Source organism: Ambystoma mexicanum, chromosome 3q (genome assembly GCF_040938575.1).
Source record: "Ambystoma mexicanum isolate Mex_15411 chromosome 3q, UKY_AmexF1_1, whole genome shotgun sequence".
NCBI lineage: Eukaryota > Metazoa > Chordata > Amphibia > Caudata > Ambystomatidae > Ambystoma > Ambystoma mexicanum.
Window position 1 is genome coordinate 265,991,020 of NC_090926.1, and position 19,012 is coordinate 266,010,031.

The 19,012-nt window shown below is 47.1% G+C and overlaps 1 protein-coding gene across 2 annotated transcripts in view; it reads left to right on the plus strand.

Annotated features, from left to right (window-relative positions):
* BLOC1S1 (biogenesis of lysosomal organelles complex 1 subunit 1) overlaps positions 1-15,613 on the plus strand; it is a 164,873-nt gene extending 149,260 nt beyond the window's left edge. For both annotated transcript variants that reach the window (XM_069653725.1, XM_069653724.1), the window contains one exon: positions 15,341-15,613. In XM_069653725.1, coding sequence (XP_069509826.1) covers positions 15,341-15,451 — 111 coding nt within the window. In that variant the 3' untranslated portion in view covers positions 15,452-15,613. The remainder of the gene's footprint in view (positions 1-15,340) is intronic.
* Positions 15,614-19,012: the final 3,399 nt, after the last annotated feature.

The window sequence follows — 19,012 nt, forward strand, 5'->3', positions numbered from 1 at the left end:
CTAATGGCCACAGACATGAGTGGATTTTGTGTATAGGAATCTCAACTGGTTACCGCCTTTATTAAACACTTTGAATCTTTAAACATTTACCCTAGGATTCCCCTGTTGGCATGAGCTCCCATCTAAGCGGGGACCGGCTATGTCAGCTCACCCTTCCTTTGAGGGATCTCAGGGACCCCAAGGATGAGCTTGCCGCAAACAATCTCTTTCCTAAACTCACATACCGCCAACATGTGTGAGGCCAGAGGATGGCCTCTGTGGGTAGTCCCGTCTTGAAAGGCAGCCTCGGGCAGGCCGCCAACCTATCCCACAACCTCAACCTAACTTCCTATTCAACAGTTACCATACTTAACATTCCACCTAATTATTACCCCAACTTGCCCTACTTAACATTTAACCTACTCCGTGATAAATGACTATACACATAACATTGATATATATATACACCACACAAAACACACCATGCACAATGGGGTGGCTGCTGCAGACAGCCACCCCTTTGCAGTGCCTCTAGGTCTGTCCTGGGTGCTGGCCCTGGAGGAATGGGTACAGGGCTGCTCCTCAAGTAATGTTGCTGGTGTGATGACTGGGGTCTGCCCCCACAGATGACACCTGGGGCCTGGCCCTCTCCTTATCTTCTAAGATGGCCCTGTCCACCACATGGGGGCCACCATGCAGCCCTCGCCTCATAAATTGTTCTGGGCAGCCCCCAGTGCGCTTGGGGCAACCACCCGACATCACTGCCGCGCTCCTGCAGTATATTTTATATTCTGGGTGGCTCTGTTGGCTGGGGTGTGTGAGAAACCAGAAGGTGTCTCACCCGCTAGTCCCTGCGGATCTCTCCCTCAGGTGGCCAGAGCACACCCATCGCCTTTGGATCCAGACCCTGGGGGTGGACCAGTGCACGAGGATCACCTGGGTGAGGGGTCTTCAGGGAGTGGGACACTGAATGGCAGGACGTGGTATCCATCCCCCATGTAACACCTTTTTACCATCCTACCAGGTAGGATACATGGGAACTCTACCCTCCCACTCCCTTTCCCTACACAAACACTAACACCGACAACCCACTCTGGGAGAAAACAGACTAACAACCGAACAGTATACCTGACTTGTCCCACTACAATGGTCAGGCAATTACTGCCGATTGCTCACAAATGTCGGAGCACGAATGCACACTCTGAGCGAGGCAAAGCATACAAAGGAACAGCAGTTTCGAATCGTCAGCTGACTGAGGGGAGAAAGACGGCAAACCATGAAGGGTTTGCAAGGAGGGAAATACCCTTGACCTTTTCGGCAAGCAACCGTTACTCTCAAGAAACCTTCGACAGTGAAAGCATAAAGCCAGGAAACCAGACTGAAGAATCCTGCATTGTGTGTTTGAGATATCAAAGGCACTCCTGCGTAACGGACCAAGGCGGGAAGGAGCAACAGCCAACATGATATCGCACTTGGCTACAAGAACAAAGTAGCATCAGAGAGATCAACACAGCCGTTGAGTTGGAGAGACTGATGAAAGACGTGTCTGTGTTGAATTCAAGGCTGCAATTGCCAACATTGTATAACGAGCGCAGGAAGAAACCTTTTTAACGTGTGTGATGAGTAAAGCTAAACTATTAATGAATGCCCGAACTTGACAAGGAAAGATATGATACCGTTGACAGTGTGGTCCGGACCCGCAAAGGTGCTCAATCAAAGGTCTCTGTAAGGTATCCCGCCAAGAAGTGAGAAACGAAAGTAAAAGATTGATATGAACATTGTGTGAGTGAATCGAAGTGGTCCTGCGACAGTTTAAGCAAAACCCATCGCACATTCAAAAGTCTTCGATTTTGATATCAAGAGGAAAACGTAGCAAGTAAAATGATATGGTCCGAGCCCGAACAAGGGAGACCAAATGTGAATATTGTAATAATGGGATCCGAGCAAGAACGATAACAATCTATGATCTGAGCCCGAACAAGGGAGACCAAGAGTAAACATTGTGGTAAAAAGGGGTACATGCCTAAAGGAGGGAGACCCATGATGAACATTGAAAGCGAAAACTTGCGCATGTGAAATACCTGAGAAGAATGGAACTTTGATATTTGTTTGTCACGACAGGCCCTCTGCAGTAAGAGACTGTTAATGGAAAAGAGGCTATGGCAGAAGGTCGAGACCTGTGTTTTGAACTGTTTCCTTGTGGCCAAGAAGCCAGAGTGTGTGACGCTCAACGTGCAGCCTTGTCCTGTGCTGCAAACCTAGGGAAGGGAAGCCAAATGCTCAACTTTCCTTATACATTATTTCTGGAACACATTCCTTTTTGCATACAAAATTGTCCCACGCCCTTTTGTATTTAGAAGTACGGATTGGCAATAGGTTTATTGGTATAAGCCCTTTTATTTTGACAAAGACTCCACTAGGACTGCGTTATAATTATTTGATGGTCGCAGCTTGCTCCCATCCTTAGACTTAGGTTTAGATAGGCGTTCTACCAACCCATTGAAGTTTAATAGACACCCTTGAACTGTGATCACTTGTCTGTCTTCACTGTGTGATACCATGTCTTCCTTACAGGGGTCGCACCCGACATCATTGCCATGAATATTTTGGGTGGGCCCCATTGGCTGAGGGGCCCACCTGATGTCACCGCTGCAGCCCGCAGCATCTTTTAAATATTTTGGGTGAGGCCCGTTGGCTGGGGGGCCCACCCGATGTCAGTGCTGCAGCCCGGTGCCATTTCAGATTCAGGTGGCGTCCCCATTGCTATGGGGATGCTGCCACGCTCACCGCCATGCTCTGTGGCATCCTCCTAGCCTGTCCTCCTCAGCAATGTGTTGTTGAACGTAGGGGGCGGGCCGTGTCTTCACACGCCCGCTTCGCTGGGCAGCCTGGGGCTTCCTTCATCCGGGCCGCTCAACGGAGCGACCCGGGACTTCCCCGGCTCCTCTTCACCCGGGTTGGCCGTTGAGCACAACCCAGCACTTAAACCTTCGCATCTCTGCTTTCCCTCCCTGGCTGCTCCTGGCATTTATAGCCTGGGAGGATTTCATTCATTATAGGCCCGCCTGACTGGGCATGGGGCAGGCATTTGGGGGGATGGCCGCGCAGCCCTGTCGGGGCCAACCCCCACACACAGTCCTGACCGGGCTGTTCTTAATGGGCCTGGGCAGCCACCGCCACGCAGCCCGGGCCACGAATAGCTCTGGGCCAACCCAGAGATGCCTGGATGCCTTCGGGCTTTGGCGCCTTATAAATGAAATAACATAACATAACATAACAACAACCCAGTCTGGCCCCTGGGCGGGCCGACAGGCACCACGACCCAGGGGCGGCTGAGCTGCCCCTGACATAGCAGCTCGGCTTCCTGCTAACAGTGTCTGAAGGGGCTTCCCTTGTGCCGTCCGGCGCAGCTTGATGGATTCAGGCCCCAGGGGGCTGCTCGAGGCAGCGATCCCCCAGGTAAGTTACTCTCTCCTTCTTTCTTATCTAACTGTCCTTTTCAACTGTCTCTTTTCAAACCCTTCAGGGTTCTTTTTCTCTTCCCTGCTCATCCCATTCTTGAACAGGGGAGTTCCTTTCTATTCTTTTCTTTTAACATTCCATCCAGCACCATGTTTAAACATGCACAAAAATAAACGCACACTTTACTACACTTCAATAAAACCCTTTTATTACATTGGCGTCTGCGTCCTTCTTTCTGGGTGTTCCCTCAGAGGGCCAGCATGTAGCCCCACTAGCCGGGCCACATGGGGTCATGGACTCAATTTTTATTTTTAGACAACTATTAATTTGCATAGCGAGGAGTATTTACAGTATGCAGACCAGATGCAAAGAGGGCCACCATAGACGATGCTGAGTTACCCAAAATACATGTTTGCAGGGTCGCATGATGTGCTTTGGACAGGCACTGCTCCTTTAGGCTACACCCTCTGTACTCCAGGCCACCTCCACTTGTTAGAGACCCATTGATTTTGCAGTCCACGTAAAGCACCGGATATTACTGTGACGTAGATGTTCCTGTATTCAGCTAGACTAGTTAATGCAATAACACATTTTCTGTATAGTGTTTGCTACCAGATTCCTGCAGCTTCTACCATCTATAACAGCAGGTGGTATTATAGCCCAATTTATTAGTAATCAAATATCAAATGAATCTACCATGAAAAGATGAGTCTGAGCCGGCCCTACCTGGTTTGAACTTGAGAAGTACAGGCTGACACCTGTCAGACAAACTTTCCTTAGGTGCTATCCACTTGGACTACTGTATGTTTTGTTTTTTTAACCAATTTATTCAGATTTCAAAAGCAATACATCAATTGTCAATACAACATCACGATAGCAACAGCATTAAAACACAAAAACAGTGAATATCAATAAGGGTGAAACCAGATATGTAGTTGTCCTGGCAGCCTTGCAAATGTCTGTCTTGGGTTGATTACGCTATGTATAAAGTAGCACTGCCCTCTTAGACAAAGCCAATTTCCTGGAGAAAAAGGTTTGCATTTGAGCTAATTTACATACCCACAATGCCTTGCTGTTGTGGCTCAGAACTGGAGGTGAACTTCCAGTAATGCTACTAGGTGGCATTGTGGAATGTGTGACATAGCTCAAATGGACTTTCCTTCTTTCAATATGTTACTATAAGCATTACAAAAGGGAAAGAAAATAAAAAATGTCTGCATACACCATAAGACATTCAATAAATGGGAACCAATGCTATTTAAAAACAATATAATTAAAAATGCAGACCTGTCTTAATATCCCGGAATGGCCTCTTCTTCTAACTCATTCATTTTCAAACCAGATTTAAGAAGCTGCTCCATAGTTTATCTAACAATTTTCCTTTTTTCGACATGTTCAACATGACTCTTTCAACATTGCAAATTGAGTACATTTCTGACAGCCAAGAATCTTTCGTTGATACCTCAGTCGATTTACAGCTGCGCAGGATTAACTTTTTCGCTGCTAACGACTCCTTCAAAATCCAGGACCCTTGATGATACGGCAGATCCTCGAGATCTGAATCCTCTCCCGGAATCATTGTTTCTAAACTGAATTCTCTCTCGTCATCCAGTACTTTGGTCATCACTTCCGTTACCCCAGACCACAATGCTCTTACCCTGCGGCACCCCCAAAGCATATGTTCAAGAGTTCCTCTCGAGTGACTACAACCCCAGCATGCATCGGTTGAACTCAACCCTTGTTTATGCAGACAATCTGGTGTCCAGAATACTCTGTTTAAAATGTTAACTAGCTTTGCTCTCTCACCAATATTCATAGACATATTTGGGATGTTTTTGCACAATGCTTCCCAACGTTGAGGTGTCATCACTTCCTCCAGACAGAATTACCAGGATTGTAGCAGCTTTTCGTTTACCTTTGAATTTGGATTTAGTAAATTATATACCTTTTGAAGCTGAATGTTCCTGACCTCCTGCGTTCATATAGTTCAACAGATGTATGTTGTTCGACTGTCCAGGTCCGGGCTTCAAGGGCCGGAATCCTGATGGGTTTTCAGGATATCCCTCATTAATATTCATGAGGAAAAATGTGCATAGATCTTAAATCATTGTATGCAAATGTATCTCATGAATATTAATGAAGGGTATCATGAAGGCCAAGCATGGACCTGGCCATCAAGGGCTGGAGTTGGACAACCCTACGTGACTTATTTGACAGTTAATGATAAACGTTTCCTATATCTACCAAGCACCCTCTCCTGTCCTCTTCGGTCCTTTCCATACAAACATCCTAATGTTATTATCATGTTTTTAGGAAGTGTCCATGTCGTATTCCTCAAGTTTCTAAGCGCTGTAATAAAAGGTGTTCTACAAGAAATGTAACCCTCAGGTGCAACACAAAAGCTGTGGGGGCCGTTTTTGGAAGGCCAAAACCTACATGTTAGCAGTGATCATTTAAAGCAAAGGTACAGGGCAATGTAGTATTAAATTAGTGTTGGTTTAAGTGTGACTGAGGTGAGTGTTATTCAGCTTCAGAGATGCCAATGCACAAACCTCCTCTCAAGCAGTGTCTTTGCTTCTGTGGGATGTGCGGGCATCCCAGCTTCATACTGGCCTGCCTGGCACTGAGCCAGCCTGGCAAGGCGATGATGGGGCTTTCACGCATCTGACTGAGAATCAGTTAGGTTGTTACCAATCTATGCATTGCTTTTTGCACATATGTGTTGTGTGTGTTTAATTATTATTGATGTAACACTTTTCTGTTGCCCATGATCGGTGCCCCTCCCCCCGACGTCTGCCTGTAGACCACTGTATGGCCTACCTAAGTTGTGGCGATTCCACTGGTGTAGCGTGACTAGTTTATCAATCTATGCTTTTATAGAATTCTAGGGGGTATTATTCCGAATTCATAATGGGGGAATTCAAAACGACATGTTCCAGAATACAATTCAAACCCATCACTGGCGAGTTATGCCTGCTTTGGGGGAGGCGGGAAGCTCTGCTGAGGGTGGGGGCTAGGGCAGAACACGCAGAGGCGGGGGTAGGCCGAATGCCAGGACAGTGAGGCACCCGGAGGCCTGCAGTAAAACCAGGGGTGGTGGGTCTTGAAGGTCTCTCGGATGCAGCTGCTTCTGCCAGTCCTGCGGGTTCAGCATGCCATGATCTCACCCTGGCAAGGACCGCTGAGCGGCCGCGTGGGTGTGCCAGGAATGCGCCCTGCACAAACTGTGCCAGGCTTGCAGAGAGGCATTTGTTCCTGGGCCTCCTACGGTTGAAGCCACACGAGTGTGGCTTTGTGAATCGCCCTAAGAGTATATTCTCATTCCACTGGCTCTGCTTTTCTGCAGAAGGGCATTTGTGCCCGCCTCGCCCCTAGCCGACGTCGGGCATTCCCCTTCCGCCTCGCCCCTAGCCGACGTCGGGCATTCCCCTTCGCCATCTCAGTGGGTTTATTTGGTCCGGCTGCGTCGGCAACTGGTCTCGGAGCCCACGTCTGGAGCTTTACACATCTCTGGCACTCAAGCTCAGCAGAGTAATGCGCCTGCTATGGAGATCTCCCAATAAACGGATGGCCAGCTAGTTTATGAGATGCGCATACGCTGCCGTTCCCAGGCTGCACGCCCGATGTGTGGACGCGGCCTTTCGCGCCTGTGAGGTCAGTAAGAGGAACACCTTTGAGGTGTAGCAACAGCTGTTCCTTTCTAGGCTCGAGTTTTCCGATTGTGCAGCAGAAACTTTAATGTCCATGGCAGTCTAGGTGGGGCTGGACCACACACAGTCCAGCGCAGGGCGCCGAGGACTGGGCGAGGAGGAACCGAGGAAGAGGTGTGTGTGGGCCCATGGGGAATGCACAGTAGCTGCACCTGGCAGCCACCAGCGAAGGCATGTCCGGCCTCAACAACCCACAAGAGGCCCGTGGCTCTGCTCACTCTCCCGGGCCTGGTAGCTGGCTCCTGCAGCGTGCCTCGGTGGCACAGTGGCGGCGGCGGGTGGATTGCTTTTCAGTTGGAGGGGCAGTAATGATTCCCCCAATTGCTTGTGTTGGGTAACTCATGAAAATAATCCAGTAGATTCAAGTCACAAACCGTGCACTCAGACTAGCCCACCAAGGTAGGCCAGTCTTGCCAAATTAAAACAAAATGGGCATCAAGGGTAAAGTAATAAACAGCAACCATGAATCATTTTTGCTTGTTATTGCTTTACTCCTGATACCCATATTTTTTATAATCTGGCATTACTGGCCCACATTGGTGGGCCTGTCTAGATATTTTTTTTAACTGTGCAGGAAAACATGTATACAGACTGCCTGACCGGCCGACATAAGCCAGTCTTGCCACATAAGAAAAACATAGCACATTAATCATGTTTGCTTTACTCTTGATGCCCACTGGCATGGCATGTTTTAATGGGCATTATGAGTAAAGCAGCAAAAACCAAACATGATTCATGTTTACTTTATTATTGATGCCCATTTTATTATTACGTGGCAAGACTGGCCTATGTTGGTGGGCCAGTCTGGATATGAATACAGCATTCTCGTTCCAAGTGGTGCAAATAGAGAATTTGGAGCCGAAATAGGTTTCCTGCACGCCAGTAGCCTTTTCCACGTAAACCAGAGCACATCGAGATGAGATGCCCACCTTGTATCTCAAACGGAAATAGGTAAAGATTTGATTTGGGAAGTGACAACATACTACGACATATTGATGCCACCAGTTTGTGCCAGATTTGTTCGTCGTCTATGTGGAGCTCAGCCCCAGGAATCGGACATGGCAGAGCTTGATTTTATAATGTTAGTGCAGGCAATAAGGAAAAGCACCCATATTTACCATTTATTTTTTTCAATCGGGCGGCATACATTGTGCCCTTAGTGTGCAGCCTTGATATATTTATACTTTTGGGGTTGTTTATAAATGGTGAAGGCCAGATAGGTTGTTGCTCAACAATCTGTAAGGGCCTTTTATTGTGTGTCCCATTAAAGTGAGCTGACTTCCTGCTTTGGAAGAAAACAATTTTATTTGATTTGTTGCAGTTAATTTCTAATTCCATTTAAGATCCAAGCGTGATCAACCTCCCGTAGAGATCAATAGCTGTGTGATTGAAAATTATTATATTGTCAGCACAGATCAACCAGTGCCTAATCTGGGTGGAAAATAATGAGTGTCCATCAAACAGGTACCCGTGTCAGAGAAGTAAAGATTGAAAAGAGCAGGAGCCAAAACACATCCCTGATGAAGGCCCCTAAAGACTTCAGCCTGTTTGGATAGCAAGCCTGCTCCATCTAGTCTGATGGGGATGCTGGAATTAGTCTGAAGTTCATCCAAGGGCCCCAGTTATCTGTCAGGTAGGCTACAGCCTTTTAATTACTCCAGAGCACGTTTCTGTTCACCTTACCAAAGGCTGAGGAGAGGTTAATGGGGGAAGCATACATTGGGCTTTTTTTCTGCCAACAGCTCCTTTCTTACCTGCTCCTCTGGTCCCAATGCCTTCTTGATGGAAGCTCTCCAGCTCCCACGCAGCAGTAACAGGAAATGGGAAGCTTGCAGAATCAGAGAGCTTCCTGGTTCCCGAGGGCATGCGGCAGAGATGGGAGGGACCCCCAAATACCACCTAGCTAGGCCTACATGTGCTGAGAGGCACGGGAGCACCCCCTAGGCAGATATAGGGCCCTAGCTCCCCAGTGTGGGACATGCAAGTGTGGTTTAGCAAAACGTCCGGGCCCTTGCACAGTAATTGTCAAAGGGACCCCAGGTTTCCCTTTGATGGTTATAGCCAGCACAGGAGCGCTTTCCCTGGGCTGGCTTTAGCTTCTCCATAATGAGCAACGGGCGGGTCGGCTCTCCGTCGCCCATTATGGAGAATCCGCCACTCGTATCGGAGGGCATAGATGACGGAGGAAGCGTATCCTTCAAGACCTCAGGTAGAGGTACTTTAGAAAATTACCTTAAAACGAGAGCCTTTTCCATTTACTCTTGTATAAAAGAGACTACTGCACCACTCTCCCTGGCTTTCCATCATAGACCTTCCATTGATGTCTATTTCGCAGAACCCCCTCCTCGGCAGGATATCTTTATCTTCAAACTCCACAGTTTTCTCTGTAGATGTGACGTAAGTTTTGTTAAAGCTATTGCAGGATAGATGATTGTTCACCTATTTCACAACCAAAAAACAAAACCTTAATGACTTCCACAAGAAAAAAGACTCCTAATTGAAACGCGTTAATCGCGCACCGTGAAGCCATGCTATGCCCCGTCCCAGCCAATCAGCGCCCAGGGTATCCACTTTGACTCCAACATGACCGTCCCGGGGGTGAGCACAGTGGGAGAGCCGCGACATTGGGAGCATTGCTTTTCCCCATTCAGGACCCTGACAATTTAGGAAAATAAAAGAAGCACATTAATTATGGTTAATAACTGCTCAATTGTCACCTTTTCATTTTTAGGCATAGTTGCCAAGTGGCCCCATATCACACGTGATCCATGTGTTCTATGTATTTATAACGACCCCGGTTGGTGGTCTGCTAGTAAGACTCTTGTAAGTCGACTGAATTTTATTTTTTTCTTGAATGAGGGATTCCCCCGGCCCACACTTATAATCTAACCTACAAAGCGCTTTTTTGCACACTGCTGTTAGCTTTAAAAAAAAAACTTTCTGAGAAGATATGTGTAATGAAATGGGACCTCCTGGTAGCTAGAACATAATCACCCAAAAACAAAGATTACATGTCATGTTGGCATCCCATGGGGGTTGGGGAAAAGGGAGCACAGTGAAATGGGAAGTGTCCATGGGAGGTGCCATCTGTCCAAACGCCGGCAAACCTTTCTGTCTGAAGCAGCTCTCAAGAAGATCCAGGACCCAGCGGCCTTCTTCCCTCCCTTTCTCACTGTGTCCTTTGATGGAGCCTGTATACACCTGGTGTGCTGTAAACAACACAATAAATAAAGCAAAAAGGAGACTGTACGTCCCTGGGCTGTTAACTGAGGGGATAACTGGACTACCAACACTCCGGTGTTCCCTGGAGGTGTGTTAATCAATGTGGACATATCAGAAGAAGTCGTCGACCAGCTGAATACTGCTCAATTGCAGGATTAGTCTTTGAATACTTGTGAAGAAAGGTGTACGTTCTACTCTCCGACCAATCTTGCAACAATGCGGCGTGTGCCAGAACCTTTGGATTCCGTCTCGCGTGGAAGCTGCATGCATCAAATCCTGAGGAATTAGGTTCTGCGGTGCCAACAACCCGTTGCTGGAGTCCCGAAGGTCTCAGGAGTCCTAGGGGCCAGAACATGGGTCCCTCTTGGCAAGAATTCCCTCTGAACGTGGCAACCCAAGCAACAGTGCCAAGGGCCTCTTGCTATCAAGCCTACATCACTTGATCTGCGGCCTCTGGTCCTGATCATATATCAAATCACAGCGATGATGTCCATCCTGAGCTGGATGCAGCAATCCACACGTCTCAGTGCTAATCTCCGAATCCACAATCCAGTCCAGACAGGTGGTGTGGGCCTCCTACACCCGAGGTGACTGCTTCCAGTGGAAATCCAGCCTGTCTGGTGAACTCCAGAAGGCCTTGCCATTCCAGTGACCCCAAGTCCCCCCCACGTGCATTGTCTGCAGGTGGCAGCGAGACCCCTGAGAGCTAAAGCTTGCACATGGTGCAATCGCCCGGTGGGGCTGGAAGCTGGGGAGGGCCTAAAGTGTGAAGTGCTTGATTTGTGCCAGTGTTGTCTCTGGCTGAGCCAACATCACGGTTCAATATTCACCAAAGCTCACCCTGTTTTCTCTCCCGGGCATCTCTCAGCTAGGGAGGAGTGTCGTGGAGTTGTGAAGCAGCGTTCCACACTTGAACGATTAGAGAAATGTATGGTCAGGATCAGGGAATACTGAGTGAAGAGAAAGAGCACACTATACAATGCATCTGTTTTTGTAAGATTCTGCTCTGTTAATGAAACCCAACAAAAACGTGAGGAACTCTGTTGTTTCCAGCCCATGCCACTCTCCGTCAGCATTGCCTTTCAGAGCACAGGAGCTGCCACCCACCCTTCTCATCCCATTTCAAACCTATTTTACCTTTGTAAGTTTATAAAGTAACACACTTGGTTTGTTAGTCTGTTTCGGGGTGCAAATGCAGCCGGAAGGTTTGCCCAGGCTTTCGCCATTCCAAGGTTCTGAAATGTACGTGCCAAAAGACAAGTGTTTGCTGCGTGTACTACTAACATGATATCGTGTACTCGTGTAGTTCTTTTTTTTTAGCAATAGCTTCCCTTTGAAGACTTTCCTCCATAAATAATTGTGAAACTGAGTTTGTAGTAATCTCTAAATGCGAGATGCGGAATCCTGGCATAGATTCCAGATCTGCTGCTTTCCAGTCATCCAGTGGCCAGAACTCTCTAGAGCTCTCACCCCCCTTAATCCCTCCCCCCCCGTGCTGAACCTTTACAGACCCCTCGCTCTCTCTTGCACACAATCATAGCAAGAGAAAACTTTGCCACTATTTGTAGAATCGTGCCTTTTGAAAGTTTCCTCTTTTTGAATGAATTACAAATGATACAAAAATAGTTACGTATGAAATAATTGCAGTGATTTTTTTAAGGCTTCCTTTCTCCCGTTTCATTTTGCGTTTGCAAAGTGCCCTCCCGTAAGCACTGCCTTACTGAGCAAAGTGTTCCCTGTTGCACTGTGATCATTGGCCACTTCTGCTTTCCAGCTTGAGGAACCACACTCCCTATGGACTACATTCCCGCTCACTGTCTGCCGCCCCTCCCCACTCGCACCATATTCTCCTGGACTCTCTCTGTGTTGGCTTGATCAAGAAGTAACTTTAGACGTTGTACTGTATAGAGCCGGCCAGTATATTTTAAAGCAGTCTTCTGAGAATACATGGCTTCATTGTAGCTGCAAATGCGCTACTGGTGTGATAAAAATGTCTTAACCAAGTGTGCCTTCAGCTTCTTAATTATAAGCCACATGCATGTGCTCACATGTTGTTCCTTACACTGAAGTCCTGTTAAAAACAAGTATTGTCTAAGCTAACGGGTTTTTCTTTTGTGTAGGTAATGGAAAGTGTTTTTGTAGAGCACCCCTCTGCCGTGTTTGCACAGGCATTAGGCAGTTGGCAGGTACTTCTCTCGCACGGCCAGTTGCTCGCACCATTTTCTAACTCTAGCCATCTTGTGGGCTGGTAGAGGTCATTATGGCAGTGCCTGGCAGATGTAGCTCTCCCATACCTACACAAAAGCCAAAACGGTTGGCTTTTGCAATGCTTGTTTTTTTGTAATCTCACAATTGCTGCCATCCTTTTTCCAAGTTGTACCCACAGGTTTCAGATGATATTGTTTCCTGAGCGCGGATATGTGCCATGATGAAATAGCATCGTTCCCCCAAGCAGCCCGCCAATGAAAAGTTCCGTTGCAGCCTCAAATTATGAGTCTGGGGAATCAATCGATAGAAGAAGCAGAAATGGGCAGAGAAGAGACAAAATGGGCGACATCAGGGTTCGATGTTCTGCAAGGGAGAAAAAAGGCGAAGAAAGCGGCAGAGTGATCAACCGTAGGGGTGCGAATGAGAAAGCAAGCAGCACGAGAAAGGTCACGGGAAGTTCAAGGGACAGAGATTGAGACGCGCGATTCCACGCCAGATATACATCTAGAGTTTCACCTCCAGACCCCGAGACCAGCATTGGAGGCTGTGTTGTGTGACGCCAAAGCACATCCCAATCAACATGGCGCCTAATGATTTAGAAATGAAGCACTGGGGTTTGAACCGTAGCCCGCGACAAAGGAGGGGGGCAGTGAGTGGGCACACACCTCCAGAAGAAGAACAAGCAGCGTGGCTGATGGCGAGGCCGGGCAGTGAACCAGGAAGCAGCATCGCCTGTAAAGGCAGAGAGTGACTTCTGGCCACAGAGCCGCGATGCTGGGAAGAGTACACTGCAACACCAGCTCGAGTGTGACTAGCATGCATGCTGCAAGGCACACAGAGCGTGTTGTCGAGATACATAGAGAGACACGTTACCTCGAGTCTCGTAGGCGCACAGCGGGATTAATGGGGCAGCCGAGGGGGTTCTACACATTAACATTTCTCTTCAACATCTTTGGAGTTGCTCAAAAAAGGATAGAGTCTGGTAGTGAAACTACACATCTTCACATCATGCATTAAAACATGCAGCATGTCTGTGTCAAATAATGTCCACAAACAGGTGACCACGTCACACTGTTCAGTTTCCTGTGTCTGTCTTGACAATGGAGTTGCAAAGCCGAGAGGAGATTTTTTGCAGTGTGACACTATTAGTTTTTCTTTTAGAATGGAGATAACAAAGATCCAATCCTACTCCTTTTATTTCAATATTTTTACCAACTAGAGCTGAGAAGATATGTGGTTAAATGTATAAAGTACAGACTGTCCTGACATCTCAGCTTCAGCTCTTAACTAACGTGTGGGATCCTGGCCGCTCATTTTATCTTGCTGTGCCTTTATGCCAACATTGAAATGGGAGGTATGGGTTTTGTTTTGCTCGAATGCGGAGGCAAGATGCCAGAAATTGACCCTGGGCATTTTTCGCTCTTGGAGCAAAGCTAGGCCCTCTGGATTGGTTGTACCCAATAATTCCCCGGCTCTCCCACCTCTCGGGGGTGTGTAAACTCTAGATCTATGTAACTCTTGGTTTTTCCTGAGTGTGTGCGAAAGTCACTGAAAACCCACCTGGTGTGCTCATGCAAGACCTATCACAGGCTTAATCGAGTCCTTCATCCCTGATTTTTTAAATGTCTGCTGACTATTTGTCAATCCTTCAAAATGTGTCCATGGATGTGAAAAATAACCTCGCCATCATGTCCCTCCAAATGGCTTCGGTAATAGACATTTGACAATCTCCTGACAACACTGTATTGCTGTGGCATTCCGGAGTTGCGCCCTTTGCTTTAGTTGGCCAATTAACTGGGTCGTGCCACTCTTGCCCATGCAAAAAGCAAGAAACTTAGGCGTCCTGTTTGACAACACCCTGTCTTGCATTCTCCAAACTAACCAGGTCAGCCAAAAATCCCATTTCCAGTTTCACATGATCAAAAAAATCATTACATACCAAGAAATGTCAACTAGTCCAAGCCATTATTGTAACAAGACTGGGTAATTGTACATCTTCAAACATGGGCTTGAACAAAGACCTGCAACCACTTAAAAATAAGGCCGATATACAACTGATTGTGATCAAGCCATGTGTCCCCATCTCTCCTGCCTCGAAACCCAGGCATGGGCTACCTAAGGGACAACAATTCCTTCTCAAGAACCTCTTTATTGTCCACTAAAGCTTGGGAAACTCTGGGCCCAGTAAGCTCTTGCCTAGCACCTGGTAATAAATGCCCAACGCGAGATCTCTCATTGCACCTGCTGACCACCCCCCAACATCAGGAGAAAGAAACTTGGGGGAGTGCATCAGCAACCTTTGCAACAAACCATCGGGAAAAACACCCACTGCTCATAAGACAGGAATCATCTTTCAAGAGCTTCTGTAGAAAACGTAAAGCCTCCATCTTTATTCAGGCTTTTGTCCAAAACCTGTCCCTGGCGGGTGGGCTGTCCATCCTTATTGCCCCTTACTGAGTCTTACTGTGTTTGCTTCTTCTACGTAGGATTTTAAGCTTTGTGGTCAGGTATGAGTTCCCAGCCCACATTCCCCACCGTCCGCTGCTCTGTGTCTATTCCCCATTCCTTGGAGCAGTTGTACAGCAAATAGATGCATTGCCACATTTCTAAATAAAAAAATTGAAATCGCATCCTTTTTTGAGGTGCGGAGTTGTGTTTGCCAAACAATGCTTGTAGTATGCCAGTCTTGTCTACTATATCCCCAGAGAAAATGCCATGCTGTGCTTCTCTTACCATCTTCTTCTGTTTTTCTCTCATAGGAAATTGGTGATGTGGAAAACTGGGCACGAAGCATTGAGATGGACATGAGGACTATAGCCACTGCCCTGGAGTATGTGTACAAGGGCCAGCTGCAGCCAACCACCTCGTGAGCTCACCGCTCTGCCCTGGAATATGTGTACGAGTGTCGCCTGCAGCCGTCCATTGGCTTCCCCCAGAGGGTTGACCAAACCGCCCTCCCCCATTTACCTCTCCCCCACTATGTATAGCTTGAAATCGCAATTTATTTAATAAAATGCATGATATCAGAGGAATGTGAAGTCAGGCTCCTTTTCTTGGGTTTGCAGTGATTGTGTCCCCTCCCACAGAGTTGTGTCTATGGGTGGACAAAGGAGCATGTGGGCTGTGCCCGCACCTTCTAAGGGGCCCTACCAAGTTGCCTGATGCTAAGAAGTCGGTGCCCATTTTTTACAGAGCATATATCACACATACAATGATAGTGTACGGTGCGTCGCTGAGGCTCTCTGCACAGAGCTTCCTGCCTGGCTGCTGTTGAGAAAAGCCTTCAGATCTGATCAGTGAGTCCTGTAATGAGTTCTGTGTTCACTGTAGCACGCACCGTTTGTGTGTTCACCATAGCACCCTGGGTAGTGTTTTCACCTTTCTGTGAGTGATATATTGATGATATGCAATAATCAAATTTGAAATGCACGTTGATAAACCGCAGTGCCAGGAAGGTTCAGAAGACCACTCGGTGTGTTAAGCACTTTTTACAGAGATCTGCATTCATATGCCAGATCATAATTCCAAATCTTGGCACGGGTGGCTCAGGTTTCCCTCTCTCTGGGATCGATATTGAGTACATATAGTTTGTCAACAGGAACCACTACTGAGCTCCAAAACTATACACCTGCACCAGATAGCGCTATTTATACGAGCGAACGGAGCATCAATATGGTGTAGGTCTTGGGCTCGGTTACTCCAATCAAGGGTCGCCAAAAGTGGGCAGCCACCTCCAGCAGAGAGCATGCAGTGATCGTTTAGAAAGCCACATTCAAGCAGTGTTCTGGCTTCTATACCAGCTTTTCCACTGGACCGTACAGTGAACCCGGGCAAATCCTCCTATTTCACTGTGTAGGACTGTGCTGCTTTCTATGGAAAGGCTTTCCTCATCACATGCCGGTGCCAGTGTTGAGGCCACTGCTTGCTCTTTCTTTTCATGTAGGCCGTTTGAGCGGAAAGGGTCCTCTACGGAAGAAAGCCGGCGTAATGTCACAGCACTCTCTGCCAAGCTCATTTTCGGGTCTGCTTATTTGACACAACACTTTATTTGCTTTTGGCACACTTTCAGAAATTGTTCTGCACATCATGAGTAACAATCCACAAGTCTGTGTGTTGGATATAATATAACCTTTAAAATACACTAGTTCAACCCGGATGCAATTTTGTAGGCTCACGTGAATTAGTATTCTAGTACTTGCCTAGGTCCCCTGACAATGGATGGAGAAAATGAAACTAGAATCCTTCTCCTTTTGTAGGTTTCTGTAAAAAATAATGTAAAAAATGGATGGACTATTATGTGATTTGTGTACTTTCTAAGTCAAGTCTACAAAACATTCTTATTTTAGTTCATGAAATTAAACAATTAGAATTAATCGCACTTTGCTTTACAGCAAGAACCTGGAAACAATGTAGTCAAGTGCAGAAATTGCAGACTGGGTTTGAATCCCAACTTCACCTCTTAACCCAACGTGTGTGATCATGGGCATCAAATGTAGTCACATGGTGCCTAACCAGTCAACATTGACAGTCGCTTAACATTTCAAAATTGTCATCTCCAAATAATGAAAAAGCCTCATTTATGTTTTAATTGGCTAGAGTGTTGCCTGATATGTAAGTGACCATTGAGAAACTACTCACCACACTAGTACCATCGAAGGGGGTGCTGGCCAATCAGGAAACTCAGAAAACAGGCTGTATTCTCTGGTGTAAACCCAGGTTCTGAGCATCCTGAGGGCTGTTGGCCAGCGCCCCGTTCCCTTCCCCACTCCTCCTCTCCTTCCCCACCCACTTTACCTCTTAGTACCCGTGTAGTTTCTATGCAGGTGCTAAGGGTGTTTAAATTGAAAAAAAAAAGAAAATCTACGGTGTGATGCTGCACAGTTCTTCCTTGTTGATGATATAATGATGAACAACATAGAAAAGGGACTTCAGGAGGACTATGCTGCGTTGCAAGCTAAAGGTATGTTTTCTTTTTTTTCCTCAAATGTAAACACCCTAGCACCCGCGAAGAAACCACATGGGTGCTGATGGCGATATACACATGGGCAGCGGGCTGAGGCTCCAGGTAATGGTACCCCCGCCCTCATTAAGGGACCCTGGCTTCGCTCAGGCCCTTACCTTGGGAGGCGGGCAGTTACAGGCAGGGTCGGCCCGCTGCCTCGGTCTATACCACCTCACTCATTTGTTAATTTGCTCAAGTAACACCACTTGAAAATCATAGCCTTCTTCTAATCTCAGTTTAAGCCCCGGTATGTGCACCTTCTTGGTCACTTTTAATTTGTATCCAGAATGTATGCTATGGTATGTGTGCCTTGCTCGTTGCTTCCAATGTGTCGGCTGGGTCCATGCTGGAGCTTTTTTACATTATGCGAGGCTGCTAATCTGAGTACAGGCTCTACTTTGGGGTGGTTCTGTGTGTTTTGTGTGTGTCTTGAAGACTTCTTTTTCAGTGTTCATTTTTGTGGTTCGACCACCCAAATGTGCACAACCAAAATGAAATCTTTCGAAGGGAAGTCTTTTTAATTGACGTGATACGCGTTAGGCTATGTGTGCCTTTCCCATGCTGCTACTGATCTGTGTTCTGCAACCCTTATGCTTTGCTTGTGGCTGCTATTTTTAAAATGTATCATGTACTTATGCTAAAACATATGAAACCTCTTTGTGAACTGGCAATGTTGCCCTTGAAATGCCACTTGTTTATTTGTCTGTATCCAGCAAGGATGAAGGGGTTAATGAGACTTAGCCATCCTTATTTTGATGGCTACCAGGGCATTGCGAAGGTGGGGATTGAGCGAGATTCCGGATCCCTGCATTTCTTTGGTTTTTGAGTGTTGGGTGGGAGGAGGGGGGCTGCAACGTGTATCTGCGCCCGAACTTCAAAACTGCCTTAAAATAGCCCCGCCCACCACGCTGTCGGTTGTCCACCTTCAGGGGTGAGATGGTCGTGGCCTTCTGTCTTCCAGAGGCTTTTGGCTTCTAACATAGATCAAGAGGCAGTCATAGGTAATATCTAACCCAGCCGTCGCTCGCGTAGCAGAGGCGGTCATGGTTCCATGGAAAACTGAGCGATCGCTTGACAAGCCCATGCGATGCGGCGTTATGTGCAAAGTCAATCCTTGCGAGTAGCTCACGAGCCTTTCAGGGTCGCAGTTCTTTGGGGAAATCTTTCAACCTGGCAGGCCAGTCCGCCTCTGCTTGAGTGTCGGCCAACTTTCCGCAGCTGCACTGGAAATCAGTTTTCTCATAATATTTGGGGATTGCAGTTCCCTGTCACTAAAAGAGGATACATACTGTCTGGATCCAAAAATGCAACCGTTTCACGTCGCTTTCCAGCTGCTATTGGAGCCAAACTGTTTTATGTTATACAACATTGCCCCCAAGTGGTCAGTACTGGAAGAGTCCCTGATATCAATAAATATTACCAGCTTCTG